Source organism: Dipodomys ordii, unplaced genomic scaffold (genome assembly GCF_000151885.1).
Source record: "Dipodomys ordii isolate 6190 unplaced genomic scaffold, Dord_2.0 Scaffold48, whole genome shotgun sequence".
Lineage (NCBI taxonomy): Eukaryota > Metazoa > Chordata > Mammalia > Rodentia > Heteromyidae > Dipodomys > Dipodomys ordii.
Window position 1 is genome coordinate 322239 of NW_012267264.1, and position 12466 is coordinate 334704.

At 38.5% G+C, this 12466-nt stretch overlaps 1 protein-coding gene across 1 annotated transcript in view; it reads right to left on the reverse strand.

The window, feature by feature from the left end:
- Positions 1-9506, reverse strand: part of Ahcyl2 (adenosylhomocysteinase-like 2) — a 38388-nt gene extending 28882 nt beyond the window's left edge. The window contains exons 1-4 of the mRNA XM_013020037.1: positions 9365-9506; positions 8678-8778; positions 2093-2195; positions 69-163 (exon numbers count right to left, since the gene is read on the reverse strand). Coding sequence (XP_012875491.1) covers positions 69-163; positions 2093-2195; positions 8678-8776 — 297 coding nt within the window. The 5' untranslated portion in view covers positions 8777-8778; positions 9365-9506. The remainder of the gene's footprint in view (positions 1-68; positions 164-2092; positions 2196-8677; positions 8779-9364) is intronic.
- Between the last annotated feature and the right edge of the window lie 2960 nt (positions 9507-12466).

The following is a 12466-nucleotide window of genomic DNA, read 5'->3' on the forward strand; positions in this document are numbered from 1 at the left end:
TGGCTACAGTCTCCTTCTACCATCACCCCTGCCTCTGATAGAATGGTGTTGACAGAAATCTGACCTACCATGTTTGGCTGCCAGCCTTCAACATTCACACATCTGTCAATGCACCACCAAAAGTCATCTTCAGACTCTCCTTTCCAGGCAAAGACAGGAAATCCTATAATAAAAGGGATAAGGAAAAAACTATTAAAGGTTATAAAAATAGCTGACTCCCACATTTTGGCAAGAAGGTGCTGGTTTCCCCATCCTAAAACCCTTTCTTTCTCCTATATTCCTTGAGTTGACTTTCTTCTCTAATTAGCATTGCTTGCGGCCCTTTTATTCATTCCTTTGTCTTTAGTGGTCATTCTCCTCTTGTTAGCTCAAAGAGAACAAACATAACAGATAAGAGTATAATGGTGGCTAAAAGTATGACTAAAAGAACAGAACAGAAATAACTAGTTGATACAGACTGGTCTTCTCGTCCTTTCCCAATCTATTCTGATTTTTCTTGTTTCTATACTTTAGTTACTCCAACTTCCTTGCCAGGAAAACATACTCTGTTAATAAATCTGCTTCATGTCATATCCTAATGAAATGTCATGCTTCCTTATAAAGCCTGCTTAGCTAGCTAGAAGTGAGCTCTACAGGAATATGAACTAAGTCTATTATTTGTGTTCTACTGAATATGGTTTTTATGCTATGTTGTGACATTTATCATATATATTATGATTATATTATCATTTCTCATATGTATTATTGAATTATCATTACTTCTGTAAGTATATAGTTTTATCTACCACAATATAATATTCTGAGGACAAAGATATCATCTCATTTGTTCCTTTAGCTCTTAGAGTAAGTCAGAAGCATCTGTTGAAGGAAAAAAGAACAAATGAATGTATAATGTTCAATTCTTTGGGTTATACTTTTAATATTGTACTTTCCCATCAATAAATATACATCAATAAATATTATAAATAAATGGATATAAATGAAATAAAAATGAAATGCAAAGAGTGATAGCAAAAGAAGAGATTGCATTATTGGATTTTCCAGTATTCCCAGGAGCTCTGGGACAAATGTTTGGTACCAGTGTATCACACTGCCTGAGAGTAAAGGCAAAAGGCTGGTAGAGTCCAAATTTCTCTTTCTTTTTCTCTCCCCTCCTCCCCTCTCTCTCTTGATTGGTCTGTGGGGATTGAACTCAGGGCCTGGGCACTGTCCTTGAGTTTTTTTTTTTTTCTTTTGTCGGTCCTGGAGCTTGAATTCAGGGCCTGGGCACTGTTCCTAAGTTTCTGTTGCTCAAGGCTAGCATTCTACCACTTTATCCACAGCACCACTTCTGGCTTTTTCTGTGTATGTGGTACTGAGGAATTGAACCCAGGGCTTCACAAGGTAAGCACTCTACCACTGAGCCACCTTCCCAGCCCTATCCTTGAGTTCTTATGCTCAAGGCTAGTGTTCTACAACTTTGAGTCACAGCTTCACTACCAGTTTTAGTGTAGAGATAACAGTCTCACAGGGACTTTTCTGTTCCCTCTGGCTTCCAACTACAATCCTCAGATCTCAGCTTCCTAAGTAGCTAGGATTATAGGCGCAACTCTCCTGTGCTCAGATTCTCTATTTTTTTTTTTATCCTTCAAGTACCAGTGTATGTTGTGATAAAATATTAATCTGTCAGATCAAGTTCTCCTTATGGCTGACACAGAAACATTAAACATTAAGTCAGGGTAAAACATTTGCTTGAAATCCAGCAGGCCACAATACTGGGGTTAAAACAACTATATTAAAAAAATATATATTTTCTCCAACCTATATTATCTTGGATAATAAGTAGGATTTGTTGGTGCTCTATTAGTGAATCAAAGCAAAGCACCAATAACAGAGTATTAGACATAGGTAGATGTCTGTAAAGTACAAAACAATTTAAATCATGTTTGACAAGAGAAGCCCAGAAAGGGAACAAACTATCAAGAATAGGGATCTGTTTCTTCAAAGGTAGTTCCTTTACTGTCAACTTTCCTTAAAGATTTTTATAGAAACAATTAAACTTCTTGGAGGCTTACTTTAGCCATAGACATAGAGAACAATCGAAAGAGCTTACCACTTTCTGCTAGAGCAGCAGCCACTTCATTGAGAGTAGAATAGATGTTACAGGCAGCCCATCGGCACTGTGCCCCTAGAGCACCCAGAGTTTCCATAAGCACCTATTAAAGAGAAGGTGAGAAATGAACAATTCTTCGTGAAACAACTAGTTAAGACCAAGTGTATATATTTGACCAATGATTTTCAAATTGTGTTCTACAGAACCTCTTCCATGTTCTGAGTAGTTGGCAGGGCTGGGGGAAGGCTGAGCTCCATGCTTTAACCTATTTAATCTATTGGGTCTCCCAAAAAATTTGAATGAAACCAATAATTTCACACCTAACATATTTTTAGTATAAAACAATCTTATAGTTCTGCTTCTGCTTAAGATACAGAAAGCAGGAAAACCTTCCACCCTAACAACAAGAAAAAGTTGGATAATCTATAAGGTCATACTTTAGCCCATCAAAGAACTCAGAACATAAAGCAACTGAACTCCAAAAAGTAATATATAAGGATATATTGCCTTTGGTGAGCTGCTATATGAGGGTAAGAAAAAGCAGTTAAAACTTTAATTAGAGGTTAAGTGTAGAAATGTGTGTCTTTAGGAATCTCTAACAGTCTCATTGTAGATACTCACAGGCAAGCTCTTTTCCAGGGGCTCCCATTTAGTGCTCACAAAAAAGATTAGGAGCAGAGGGATGTGGTTGGCTATGTTGAGATACAGGCACAAAACACACACACACACACACACACACACGTTTGAGGAAGAATGTAACAGAATTGCTGTGGTACTACCAAAAAAACCTTACTACAGATGGGAATACCTTTTACAGAGGAAAGCCTGGCAGAAACCACCTTAATCAAGGGACTGAAATATCATCAGCCAAGAGAAAAATTTAAATGATTGTGTTTAATGAAAAAAATACCATGACACATCTGTGATATTCTTACTATAGGTGCATATCTTGATCTAATAACAAGGAAATACCAGAAAAATCCAAATTCAGGATATTGCACATAATAATTCATCTGTTACACTGTGTTGATATTCATATGTTGAATTGAAACCCCTCTGTAAAACTAGTTAAAGATAATTTTTTAATAAAAACAGCTGTAATCTCCAAGAGTGTCAAGATCATGAAAATCTAAGACTAAAGACGCATGACAATTAAATTCAATATGTAACCAAGAACTGGATTGTTTTGTTATAAAAAAAATTCAGTTGGAACAATTAGTAAAACTTGAATGGGATTTGAAGATAAAATGGTAATAATGCGTCAATGTTAAGTTTCCTAATATTGATAATCTGACTGATTGTTTTTTTTTGGGGGGGGGTCCAGTAGTGGGGCCTGAACTCTGGGCGCTGTCCCTCAGCTCTTCAGCTCAAGGCTAGCGCTCTACCACTTGAGCCACAGCGCCACTTCCTGCTTTTTTTCTTTTTGCTTATGTGGTGCTGAGGAATCGAACCCAGGGCCTCATGCATGCAAGGCAAGCGCTCTACCACTGAGCCACCTTCCCAGCCCCTAATCTGACTGGTTGTATCAGAATGTTCTTGTTTGTGAAAAATATACATACAATGGATACTGGTGCCTTACATCTGTAATCCTAGCTACTTAGGAGGCTGAGATCAGAGGATCATAGTTTGATGCTACCCTGGGCAGAAAAGTCCTGAGCCTCTTTATTTCCTTAATAAACAAAAAGCTGGAAGTTGGGTTTGTCACAGTGGTACAACAACAGCTGTAAGCAAAAAAGCCAAGTGAGTCTATAAGGCCCTGAGTTCAAACACCAGTACTAGCATACAAATAAAAAAATATTATTTAAAGTAGTTTATCTACTGAGTTGATCCTGGGACCCAAAATATAAGAACATGAGTCAAGAATGCTGGCTGGCTGTTAAGGCTCAAACAAAATTGAAGGCAGGAAAGGAGGAGGTAACAGTGCTCGATAGGAAATATACTCATTACCTTACTCATGTAACTGTAACCCCTCTGTACACTGTTTTTACAATTAAAAAAAAGTATTAACAAAAAAAGATTGAAGGCAGGAAGAAGGATGATAGACCTTTGGGGTCCTTAGAGGTTGAACTTCACTTTAAATTGCCATCATTTTGAAGGACAACCACGGAATGTGTTAGAAGAACTATGCAAACAGAGGAACTATATAAATAGACACACATTTACTAGAAATATGGACAGGAACCTATGATATACTGGAACATGAGCTTATAGGAGAATACCTTTCCACATTATTTTGTGGTAATGTTTGAATATGTAATTAGAAAAATAAAATAAATTAAAGAAAAAGAAAAACATTTATAAGTAATGCATTAAAATTGATAAACTAATAGTAATTATTTCATTCAGAAAAAATAGAGAGGGAACTCTAAATAGTGATAATGTTGACTCAGCATGGAGGTAAAAAACAAACTAGATATAACTTAGCAACATGATATAGTAGAGAAGCACTTACTATTTTAAGCCACCACACTGAAGCCTCATATCCCCTGACCAAGGAGGCCCAGAAAAGGTTTCAAGAATATTTCTGCCTTAATACATTATTCTGTAGCTTCAAGAAAAATAGCTTTACAATTTATGATATTAATTTGGGCAGTCAAGGTACTTTTTTCATCAGAGAACATATAACCTGGAAGCGTCAGAGTGAAGACAGAAGTTGTCTATTCTTTTTTTTTTTTTTGGTCCAGTTGTGGGGCCTGAACTCTGGGCCTGGGCGCTGTCCCTCAGCTCTTCAGCTCAAGGCTAGCGCTCTACCACTTGAGCCACAGTGCCACTTCCGGCTTTTTTCTTTCTGCTTATGTGGTGCTGAGGAATCGAACTCAGGGCCTCAGGCATGCAAGGCAAGCGCTCTACCACTGAGCCACCTTCCCAGCCCCTCTGGACATTTTTTTATTAATAAGTTTTTTATTGTGAAAATACTGTACAGAGGGTTTACAATTACATGAGCAAGTTTTTTTTTTTCTTTTTTGTCAGTTGTGGGCTTGAACACTGGGCCTGGTGCTGTCCCTCAGCTCTTCAGCTCAAGGCTAGTGCTCTACCACTCGAGCCACAGTGCCATTTCCAGTTTTCTGAGTGGTTTATTGGAGATAAGAGTCTGCCCAGGCTGGCTTTGAACAGTGATCCTCAGCTCTCAGCCTCCTGAGTAGCTAGAATTATAGGCGTGAGCCACAGTCGGCACTGGACATTATTAAAGTGAAGGATAGCAGATTACATTAAAAAACAAAACAAAAAACAAACTGAGCTGATTAAGCATAATTTTCAAATGTCCTAATGAAAGTTCACATGGGTGAAAGTGTATTTTACTGATTGACTGATTGGTGGTACAGTTACAGGTACAGGAGCAGGTGATATCCCTTCAAGGCTTCACACTTGCTTGACAATATAGTTCTATCATCTGAGCCAAACATGCTTTTTGCTTTCAGTTTATTTTTCAGAAAAAGTCTCCAAATGTATGTAGCCTTAGGCTGGGGGCTGGCCTCCACATTCTACCTACTCTAGCATCCTAAGTAGCTTGCATAAAAGCTGTGAACTATCACAACCAGCTTGTTTTTGAGATAATGTCTCTGTAATTTTTTGCCTGAACCAAGCTCCTCCTATCTCCACCTACCAAGTAAATGCACTGCCACACCTGGCTGAAAAATCTACTTGTAATTATCTGAGCTTAGAACCTAATTCTATCTTACACACTAACAAAAAGTATTTTTGTATAGTTTTAATACAAACTAGCAGGAATTCAATAATTTTGTAAATCATGAGAAAATTTATACTTCGATTTGTGGTGATTGTTCAGGAAATTACAAAGAATTGTACACTATTCAGAAAAGCATATAATTTGGTTACACTACCTTGATACTTTGAAACTAGTAACACATTTCCATCTGCCTGCATTTGTAGCAATCTCATTTAAATAAAAGTACAAGTAGTAGTACAGTATCTGATTGCATCTGATGAACATCTGAAATACATTTTATTATAAATTTCTTTTATTTCTCCTTCATATTTCATTTAAGATTTTATATGGAATTTTTGGTTTACCTTAAGAGTTTGTGTTAAAGAAAAGGAAAATATTAACTCATGATATCCATTATAGTATTTTATTTGTCCTGGTGACTTTGCAGTATCCAGTACTATCTTACAATAAGTTCTGTGGCCTAAAAATATTTACAAAGGAATAATTTATGCATCATGCACAAATTGGTTTACATATATATATATATATATATATATAGATAGATAGATAGATAGATAGATAGATAGATATATTTTACCAGTCCTGGGGCTTGAACTCAGTGCCCGGACACTATGCTTGAGCTTCTTTTGCTCAAGGCTAGTACTGTACCACTTGAGCCACATCACTACTTCTGCTTTTTCTGTTTATGCATGCTAGGCAAGCACTCTATCACTAAGCCACATTCCTAGCTCCTGGTTTACAGCTGGTTTTTTTTTGTTGTTGTTGGTTGTGGGGCCTGAACTCTGGGCCTGGGCACTGACTCTCAGCTCTTCAGCTCAAGGTTAGCGCTCTACCACTTGAGCCACAGTGCCACTTCCAGTTTTTTCTGCTTATGTGGTGCTGAGGAATAGAACCCAGGGCCTCATGTATGCAAGGCAAGCACTCTACCTCTGAGCCACCTTTCCAGCCCCTGGTTTACTGTTTTTTAACCTAAAACTGTTTGAAATTGGAAATACAAGCTTATGACCATTTGCATTTTATTTTTCTTACAGTCTTTTCACAATTAATATATCTGATAACTTTATTTTTCTTTTTTCAAACCTCCTCCCTCCTAGTTAATTTAATGAAACTAATCTGAAAAATTTCTTGTGTGAATGAGTTGGAAACACACACACACACACACACACACACACACAATATGTGATTGTGTGTGTGTGTGTGCGTGCATGTGCACGCTAGTACTGGTGCTTGAACAGAGGACATGGAAACTGTCCCTTAGCTTTTTTGCTTTACCATTGAACCACAGTTCCATTCTTGGCTTTTTGCTGGTTAACTGGTGTTAAGTCTTATGGACTTTCTTGCCTGGGCTAGCTTCCAATTGGGATCCTCATATCTCAGACTCCTGAGTAGCTAGAATTACAGGCACGAGCCACTGGCACCCAGGAAAAAAAAATACTTTTCTCATAAAAGGAGACACTTAAGTTTGCTGAAGGTTGAATCACTAGTTTAACCCACCACTCACGTAATCTAGACCCCATGCCAAGACATGGAACATGGGAATTGTGATCTAGTTCTGCCCAGTGAGATATGATGGAATACCCTGAGGACTTCTGGAAAAAGTTTCCTTGCTGTTGGGAAAGAGTCCATCTCAGTTTGTGACAATCTGCTATCAGCTTGAAAATGAAGTAAGCGAAGCGAGGAAATAGCTCCACAAGAACCAGAGAGGTAAAATGGGAGCCCTGATTCTGCATCTTAACTCTGCCTTCTTTCACAATGGACCTTAAGCTCAAGAATAAAATAATTCCTTTATGTAGATGGGACCAGGCTTTCTTTTATTTGCAGCTGAAAGCAGACCAACACAAAAGATTTCCTTATAGAAATGAAACTGAAAGAGAAGCTAAAAGGAAGCAGTATTATATAGTGTGAAAGCATCCTTAATTGTTCTGATGTGCATATCTTGATTCGGTGGTTTAGTCCTCTATAACCATGTACAAATTACTTAAGCCCTCTGACCCTGTTTCCTTGTTTACAAAATAGAAAGAGGAATATCTGCTTTATATGACATCTATACTTTATATGACTAATACTTGTTCAACTGTTAGCTAGGTGCTGGCTCATTACAAGCACTCAGTAGAGGTAGAAATTATTACTATTATTATTAATATTATTATGTGTGTCTACATGAAATGGTTTGGAGGCACCACTTCCTGAATCTTTGAATCAGTGTGGACACTGTTCATTGATACAGGAAATGAGATAAAGGCAGCTTCTTTGTATTTTAAGTGAAGCGTGAAATGACATGTGAAGATCTTGCAGAAGTCTGAAAGTAGAGACTGCTATTTGTTTATCTTTCCCAACTATACTCTTAATGACTTTGCTCTAAGGGGAAGTCTATTACCGTTTTAAGAAAGGAAAGGAAGTGGTGCTGTGGCTCAAGCAGTAGAGCTTTCACCTTGAGCTGAAGAGTGCTGGGACAGTGTCCAGGCCCAGGGTTCAAGCCCCACGACTGACAAAAAAAAAAAAAAAGCCGGGCACTGGTGGCTCATGACTGTAATCCTAGCTACTCAGAAGGCCGAGATCTGAGGATCAGGGTTCAAAGCCAGCCCAGGCAGGAAAAATCCATGAGATTCTTATCTCCAATAAACCACTTAGAAAACCAGAAGTGGTACTGTGGTTCAAGTGGTAGAGCGCTAGCCTTGAGCTGAAGGGCTGAGGGACAGTGTCCAGAGTCCAAGCCCCATGGGGGGGGGGGGTAGGAGGATGGGAAGGGGAGAAGAAGAAAGAAAGGACAGTTGTGTGCAGACTTCTTCCTGGTTATCAACCTTTTTTTTTTTGGTTGGTCATGGGGCTTGAACTCCGGACCTGGGCCACAGAGAAATTATTAACTTGTTGTTAAAAGAAGAAAGGAAAAAACTCACAGCAGTTTGAGCAGTGATGTGTGTGCAACCCACAATTTTGGCTCCAGCCAAAGGCTTTTCTCCTTGAGCTCTCTTCCTTAGAGCCATCAGTGCAGGCATTTCTGAAAAGAACGAATACAATCACAATTATTAGGAGAGAATAAACAGAAAAACTCACCCTATCAGTTTGATACTTCTCTTGATCAGGTTCTCTGTTAGATTATGTTTCCCAAGAGGTCAAGACATTAAACCTGAATTTTGTTTCTAAGAAAATTCAGACATAATTTCTCTAGAGTTGTAATGTCCCACATGCCAGTTCGCCTTATCCAGGAGTTTGTTCTAGAGACTAGACCCAGAAGTTTATACTGCCTTCTCACAGTGTTCTTTTTTTTTTTTTTGTGGGTTGTGGGGCCTGAACTCTGGGCCTGGGCTTTGTCCCTCAGATTTTCGGCTCAAGGCTAGCATTCTATCACTTGTGCCAAAGTGCCACTTCCAGCTTTTTCTGCTTATGTGGTGCTGAGGAATGGAACCCAGGGCCTCATGCATGTAAGGCAAGCACTCTACCACTGAGCCACCTTCCCAGCCCCCACAGTGTTTTGTGAGCTCAGATTCTTTTGTTGTAAGTATTCTTCAATATTACACTGAAATTTCACAAGCTACCGGATCTCAGGCAGGTAGAGAGGGAAAAAAGGTACTTGCTTTCTTTACCTTGCTCAGCAATTTCAATTTCTCTGCGTCCAAATTCTGCCTGTTTAATGTTCTTGACACAGAAGTCACTGCTTCCCTTAGAATTCTTTTGCTGCTTATCTCTGGGTGATGTCTCATCATCAGAACTGTCTGTATATGAAGCCGCTGAATGACAGAAAGAAAGAAAAGCACACATACACACTCTCTTAGAGAAAAAAATTGTATTTCTCCAAAATTCGGAACCCTGGAAGAAGTGGAAGAAATGGAGTCATTAGTGCCTCATAAATGAACATCTCTAGGAAGCACCTGTACCATGGAACTGGATTGTCCAAACCATCTGTGAAAAGTACTAGCCACAGGTCTGAAGGGGGAAGGTAAAAGAGGTTACCATAGGCATTCTCAATGGATAGTATCAATGTAGGGCTACATTTTTATTCTGGACATGTAGAGGTACTTGAATATGCAAAGGGAGAGAGGTTACAACATGATAGCAATAGGTTAAAATTTCTAATGCAAGTCGTGGCCATTTATCTGTGGGTTCCTAGGCTCACAGATACCTTTCACTATATCTGGTCCTTAAATGCTTGAAGCAATTTGTCTTTTAGTATAATAACTGAACAGATAAGAACTACAAAACAAGGAACTCTTGGGAAAGTAATTAAGAACCACACAAAAAAGTGTTTGTCTGACATAACAGAGCTTTCTCTTTCAGGACTGGCTCTGATGAAGCTGAGCTACGCCTGCAGATGCAATTAGACACTGACAATGGAGTACTCATTTTGACATGGAGTATTCATGCTCTCCCTTCTTGCTGGCCTCAGCAGGTCTGCATGAGGCATTTTAGATTCCCAAAGCAACAAATAAATACTCTTTTGGTACAATAAAATGCTCTGATAACTAGTCCATTTAGCAGTACACATTAGAGGGTGAAATATCCAAGACTTGTGATTGTGGCCAATAGGCACCTGCTGCTACTGCTATTCATGAGTTTAGCTGAGGTCTTTTAGTTCTCCAGTAATCCTGTAATTGTGAATCATTTTTCTGGGTGGTTTATGTTTAAGTGTCAGATGACAGTTCTTAACCTCAGAGTTTTTGGGGAGAGGAGTGGGACTATAAAGCACTGTTAATAAAGCATTTTCTCTTCTCAATGCAGGAAAAAGCACTGCCAGTACTTCAGAGGCAGTAAAAGCTCAGAATTCCTAGGATCTCTGGTACTCTGATCTACTAATATCTAGATAATTAAGGCATTTCTGGGATTTCTTAGCAGAGGGTGTGTGGAGAGGTGGAGCTGAAAATGGCAAGTCTGACCTTGCCCAACTAATCAGGAATGGGGCTGCACACTGTGGGGGTCAGTAGGGGCTTGAGGATCTCTCTTGAACTGGAAAACTTCCCTGGAGCAAAGTCCTAACACGAGGCCACTGGAATGAACATGGCCCCAAGGGAGGTGAGGGAATTAGTAAATCCCCAAAAGGACTTTTGTTCTTGAAAGGAGCTAATCTGTACAAAAAGTTTTTAGTTTCCTCTCCTACAGTCAGTGAGAGCTCAAAGTACTCTTGGCAACAAAGCCTAAAAACAGCTTTCTTGGCAGTCCTGTAGGACCAATCAATATTTTGATGATAGTTTAGATAGGGGAAACACGCTTCTTCATTTGAGAGAAGAAAGACAACAGCCTTCTCCAGGCTAGATCCAAATTTACAAGTAAGAGTTGACATTTAGACTATCTTGAACTTTTTGTTTCCAGAATCATGATGGTTTTTAGGCTACCAGTAGCCATTACAAATTCTGTTATCAAGCAGCTTGCAAAATGGCGTATGCCTATAATACCACTGTGCTAGGGGATTTGGAGTTTGCAGTCAGCCTGGGCTCCTTAGCAAGCTCAAGCTACAGAGAGACCCTATTTTAAAATAATCAAGGGCTAAGTATGTAGCCCAGTGATAGAATACTTTCCTACAAGGCCCTTAGTTCAATTCCAGTGCTTCAAATCAACCAACCAACCAACACACACAGTGGTTATATGTTCTAAAGTCAGATAGATTTGGTTGAAGTCTTAATCTGTTTCTGATATATAAAATGGAATACCAGAGCCTATTTAATAAAGTTGGTTGTTAATCTGCTCATGCTTTCCGTCATTCATATCCCCAACTGTTTACCCAATAAATTCAACTTCTGCATCTCTGTACCTAACATTATCTAAGGTGTGGGAATACATGATAGATAATAAATGGCCCTTACTTTCATTGTGATGAGTCAGAAATAATTATAAAATTAACTACTTAGGGTTTTAAAAAATGCAATGTGTGCTATGCAGCAGAAATCAGGAGACTATATATAGTACTTGCACAAGGCTTCAGTTTGATCTCCAGTATCTCAAAATAAAAAGGTCAAAGTCAAGTTGTTAAGATTAAATAAAGTAGTTAGGTGACCACGGCTCACTCCTGTAATCCTGTTACTCAGGAGGCTGAGAACTTAAACCAGCCTGGGTAGGAAAGTCTGTGAGACTCTAATCTCCAATTAAACATCAAAAAAGCTGGAAGTGGAGCTGTGAGAGTGCCTTGAGCTCAGGGATACTGCCAGCGCCCAGCACCAAGATAAATAAATAAAGTGCTTAGCAAAATGCAATTATTAAATAAAGGATATCTAAATCATATTACTTACTTTTTGCTCATATTTAAACCTAATATCAGCTTTAGGCTTTTGAGTAGAATTAAAAAGGTTGAGATGAAACTGTAACCCCTCTGTATATCACCTTTATAATAACCAAAATAAACATAAAAATTAACAACTTGTGGTTGGAGATGGAATGGAGGGAAGAGAATGAGGGAGCAGATGACACTATATGAAAGGAAACATACTCATTAACTGACACATGTAACTATAACCCCTCTATCACCTCTATAATAATAAATTCTAAAAAAAATTAAAATCAAGAAAAAAAAAGGTTAAGATGAGTCCTAACTCTACCTAGAATAGCTCTCCTTCTCTAGTGTCTTAGGATGAGTTGGGTATAAAAACAACAAAACAAAAACACAAATTTCCTCTTAAGAGAAAAACTCTAATTTTTGGCCTGAATTATTTTCATTACGTATTCAAAGAACAATTGTTTATATTAGTTCTTTAGAAGCT